Raw genomic sequence first — 4,684 nt, forward strand, 5'->3', positions numbered from 1 at the left:
AGTCCGTAGGAGAGCGGGCACGTACGTCTCGGCGTGTCGGCACATTGGTGTTGCAGACCAACCAGGCCACGGCGCAACGCCACAATTCCTCCACAAGCGCTGTCCGCGCAGATTATATATAGAAATAGAAATAGAAATAGAAAAAAAGGAGAGAGGTTTTATAACCAAGCAAAAACAAAACAAAACAAAACCTAGTCGACGGGGCGAGTTTATCTAGCCATCGGCGGCCCACCACTCAATCTCTCTCCTCCCCCTCCTCGGCCACCTGCTCCTCCCGAAGCGCCGAAACCCTAACTCCACCGATCTCTCTCCACCCCGGGGGAGGCGATGGCGGCGGCGCCGGCGGCGGGAGGGCAGGGAGGCGGCATGGACGCCGCGCTCCTCGACGACATCATCCGCCGTCTGCTCGAGGTGCGGACGGCGCGCCCCGGCAAGCAGGTGCAGCTCTCCGAGTCGGAGATCCGCCAACTCTGCACCGCCTCCCGCGACATCTTCCTCACCCAGCCCAACCTCCTCGAGCTCGAGGCGCCCATTAAAATCTGCGGTGCGTGCGTCCCACTCCTCTCCTGCCCGCTTTGACTCTTCCTTCGCACAGTTAGATCTAGTTTGGTCGCGCCGCAGGTGCTGCCGACTCCCATATCTGCGTCGCGGCGATAAGCAAAAACAATCATTTGTGGCATTAACCAGGCTCCTCTCGTTTAGTGCTTCGTGCTTCTGTTTCTGTTAGATGGTGGAGGTTAGGACATTGTCATATTGATTTTCTGCTCAACTTTTTGCTGTATGTTTAGAACCTTGAAAGCATTTGATGAGGTGTTTGAAGGGGAGGAGGCCCCACAGCAAAGATGCAATCATCAAAGGCACTTAGTGTTAATTTGGGTTGACAAAGTTTTCTTGTGCAACCAGCTCTTGAAATTATCATCTTAAGGGCAACATGATATTTGCTGTTAGTAATAATTGTTGTTATACATACATTTGTTTTTCAAAATTCCTTGGGTGCTGCAGTAGCTGACATTCCGTTGGATGAAAATATACAACAATGTATATCGTGGCAGATATTTGCTGACATGGAATCTTATCTCGTCTATTTAGGCATTCAAAGTAGTCTATTTGAACTGCTCTTTTTGTCAGTGATGCTGATTTTTATCATAAAGATGCCGCTTGCTCAGTCTCAGTTGAAATTTGAATATGCCCTCAAGGTTCTAGGCTTGATTCCAGACCCCCTCCTCGTTTTCTCTATGCTGAGAATTTAGAACCAAATCCCAATCACTAATTCAGAACCCTGTGATGTGCATGTGTGTTCCCTGTAATATTCTAGCAAGCTCCTTTAGTGACCAGCTTAATGGCACATAAGAAACTTAAGCTTGCGTGCATGTATGTACCTTAGTTTAGTATATCAGAGCGTCATCAGCTCACCTCTTTGCAAATGAAAGCCCCTCTCTGAACAAGATTACCTTCTTGTAACTAGGAAGCAAGCAGCAACTTTTTGGTGCTCTATGTGTTAACCTCTACCTAAGCGCCTTTTGAAGGCACATGATTCCTAGGGGTTTTCAAAACTGTGTGGTAGTATTTGCAGCAACAGCCTAACAAGCATTTGTTCATTCAAAACACTAGTTGCTAAAGTAGACTGGACTGTCTGTTGTCTGCTTTGATTGAGTTTTTGTTTTTTATCCTCGGCTATTATTGGCATTCCTCTGTCTGATAGAACTGTACTTGGAGACGTGTTTTTTTTTGCTTGTCATAGTAAGGCCTGATAAATTCCTTTCTACTTCGTGTATGCCTCTTAATTCTGTAGTTACCATAGTAGCAACTAATTTTGCTCTCCCTTGTTATCTGCCTCTAGGTGATATCCATGGTCAGTACAGTGATCTTTTAAGGCTATTTGAGTATGGAGGTTTTCCCCCAGAAGCCAACTATCTATTCTTAGGCGATTATGTTGATCGAGGCAAACAGAGTCTGGAGACTATATGCCTCCTCCTTGCATACAAAATCAAGTACCCCGAGAACTTTTTTCTTCTGAGAGGCAACCATGAGTGTGCTTCAATAAACAGAATATATGGATTTTATGATGAATGCAAGCGTCGCTTCAATGTGCGGCTATGGAAGGTCTTCACCGACTGTTTTAATTGTCTCCCTGTGGCCGCTCTAATCGATGATAAAATATTATGCATGCATGGTGGCCTTTCTCCTGATCTGGGACACCTAGATGAGATAAAAAACTTGCCCCGTCCTACCGATGTGCCAGATACAGGTCTACTATGCGATCTTCTTTGGTCTGATCCAGGAAAAGATGTCCAAGGGTGGGGCATGAATGATAGGGGCGTTTCATACACATTTGGCCATGACAAAGTTACGGAGTTCCTTCTAAAGCATGATCTTGATCTTATTTGCCGTGCCCACCAGGTACTATAAAATCTAAATCTCTAATACATCATCTTGTTTATTACTTTCTTGGAAATTAAGGTGTTTATGTATTTCATCTGATATAGGTTGTCGAGGATGGGTATGAATTCTTTGCTGACAGGCAACTGGTCACCATATTTTCGGCTCCCAACTATTGTGGTGAATTTGATAATGCTGGAGCAATGATGAGTGTTGATGAAACTTTGATGTGTTCATTTCAAATTCTCAAACCTGCTGAGAGAAAAATCAAATTTATGGCGTCAAACAAAATGTGAAATGATGAAGCTCTTTCCTCTTCTAGAGGCTCTGAGGTTAGTTGTGGCAGTCGCACTATCTTGCCCCACGCGTATGTACTTGCGCATAAGTTGCTAGACAACATTGTAGATACTAGGGAGACCTATTCTGGGACAAATTGGTTCTCTGCTAACACTTGTATCACAGTTACATGATTACCTCAATGGCACCGGCAAAACCTTAGTAGTATATCATATGGAACTGGAATACATATTAGAGTACTGATTTAGGTTTTCCATTTAAGATGTTGGAAACTGGGAATCTGACAGGTCTGCTTTGTAACTATTGCACTATCAATAACCCATTTCAATATTAGATTTGCCAAAGGAATGCTATTCTCCATGGTAGTTTGTATCATGAGTGATGAGATGCATTATTTTGCTCAATTATTTGTGAATTCTGAACATGCTTAAGCAAATTACATTGCACAGAAAAACATTGGTAAATGTACAATGTTCAGCTTGGTGCCACTTGTATATCTTGTTCCTAACAATAGACAAGTTTGTAGTGCTTTGTACACTGCTCAGCGGGCATTGTGAAGTATGTACCCGATGGATCTTAATCTTATGTTAAGAAACCTGCAAGACTTAGACCACCAATTTAGCGAAGGCAGATTTTACTTGAATAACGATTAATAGTTGTGATGTGATTTACAATAATATAGGTAGTTCTTGATGGGGGTCTTGTTAAGCTGACAGTACCGCTCTACTACAAATGTTCCACTTTTGTGTTCCAGCAAGATTATCGCGTAGACATCCTACATATATATGATACTCGAGACATTATTTGTGTTATTTTGTTTTGTTTTACTTTACCTCATAACACTCGATTATTATGACCAATATAGGCTCTCATGTGGACACAATCACATCAAGACATCAACGCGCAGGCGCTATGCTTGAAGGCAGCATCGGGCTAGTTCTACTGGATTAGTCAAATAATATCATTTCTAACAGTTGGTCTGAAAGTTACTCTTCATAGCAAGTGCCAGAATTTTTTTCCTTTTCTGTTCCCACCGGGTGTGAAACTATCTTGTAGCTGTAGATATATTGATTATGGAAGGCTGAAGTTCGCAATTGATGCAAGATGATCCCCTCCAGCAAGAAAAAAAAAGTTCTGAATATGAGAGTTTTCTGTTTGGGAGTTCCACTATTTAAAAAGCACCTGTATCACTTACTGAGGTAAGAACGAAAGCCAAGCCTGTGTTTCTGTTGCTGTAAGCAAATATTGGATGAGTTTTATTTTAGTTTTTAGAGAGCGATAATGGTAATTCAAATAGTATGAGCACAAAGAATGCTGATGCTTGGTGGGAACTTGATGAGAAAATATTCAGCACGTTCCTGATGTAGGCTTCAATTTTCAAGGTGCTGGATGGCTTGAGTTTTTGTTCAATCAGACCAGCATGATGGACCAATGCTTGCTTAGCATTAACGTGGATACAAAATCTGGCATCCTTAAACTAAGGCTGGAGTTTGTGGTGCAGACTAGTACTCCCTCCGTAAAGAAATTTTAGTGTTTAGATCACTACTTTAGTGATCTAAACGCTCTTATATTTCTTTATAGAGGGAGTATTTACTAAATGTACCCTCTAAAATAATCAGAAGATGCAAATTTTATGGGGGGTGTAATTTTCTATGTTAAAACAGAATTACATTGAGCAAAAAAAAAAATAATCTGGAATTCAGGAAGCAAAATCATGATGGCAGTGAGTCGTGAGGCGGGTAGAGTATCATGATGGCTAGCTTACTCATGGTTTGCTAACACCGTCCACTGTAATTTTTAAGGGAGGTCTCTTATTTAAATGAGGTGTTTAATTTTAAATTTGCTTGTCAATGATTTCTCAAATTAATCACCAGCAGTCAGCTTATAAAAGTATTATAACAGCCCCACGCTCTCATCATCTGACAAAAATAAATGCTAACATGCAACACTTTAACATTAATATGATTTTGGATTGAGTTCCCATTTTTGACCTGGTTAACAATTTTTC

The 4,684-nt window shown here is 41.6% G+C and overlaps 1 protein-coding gene across 1 annotated transcript; it reads left to right on the forward strand.

Annotated features, from left to right (window-relative positions):
• Window positions 1-220: 220 nt before the first annotated feature.
• Window positions 221-4,074, forward strand: LOC119285238 (serine/threonine-protein phosphatase PP1). The gene is made up of 4 exons (XM_037564476.1): window positions 221-544; window positions 1,841-2,400; window positions 2,487-2,711; window positions 3,542-4,074. The coding sequence occupies exons 1-3, from the start codon at window positions 328-330 to the stop codon at window positions 2,673-2,675; spliced, it is 966 nt and encodes a 321-aa protein (XP_037420373.1). The 5' UTR covers window positions 221-327; the 3' UTR covers window positions 2,676-2,711; window positions 3,542-4,074.
• Window positions 4,075-4,684: the final 610 nt, after the last annotated feature.

Source organism: Triticum dicoccoides, chromosome 4A (assembly GCF_002162155.2).
Source record: "Triticum dicoccoides isolate Atlit2015 ecotype Zavitan chromosome 4A, WEW_v2.0, whole genome shotgun sequence".
Lineage (NCBI taxonomy): Eukaryota > Viridiplantae > Streptophyta > Magnoliopsida > Poales > Poaceae > Triticum > Triticum dicoccoides.

What these genes read in the sequence shown, in the direction of transcription:
- LOC119285238 (XM_037564476.1), top strand. Translation starts at nt 328, where the DNA reads ATGGCGGCGGCGCCGGCGGCGGGAGGGCAGGGAGGCGGCATGGACGCC. An exon ending in GGCGCCCATTAAAATCTGCG is followed by an intron (nt 545 to 1,840) that starts GTGCGTGCGTCC and finishes ATCTGCCTCTAG; the next exon opens with GTGATATCCATGGTCAGTAC. An exon ending in TTATTTGCCGTGCCCACCAG is followed by an intron (nt 2,401 to 2,486) that starts GTACTATAAAAT and finishes CATCTGATATAG; the next exon opens with GTTGTCGAGGATGGGTATGA.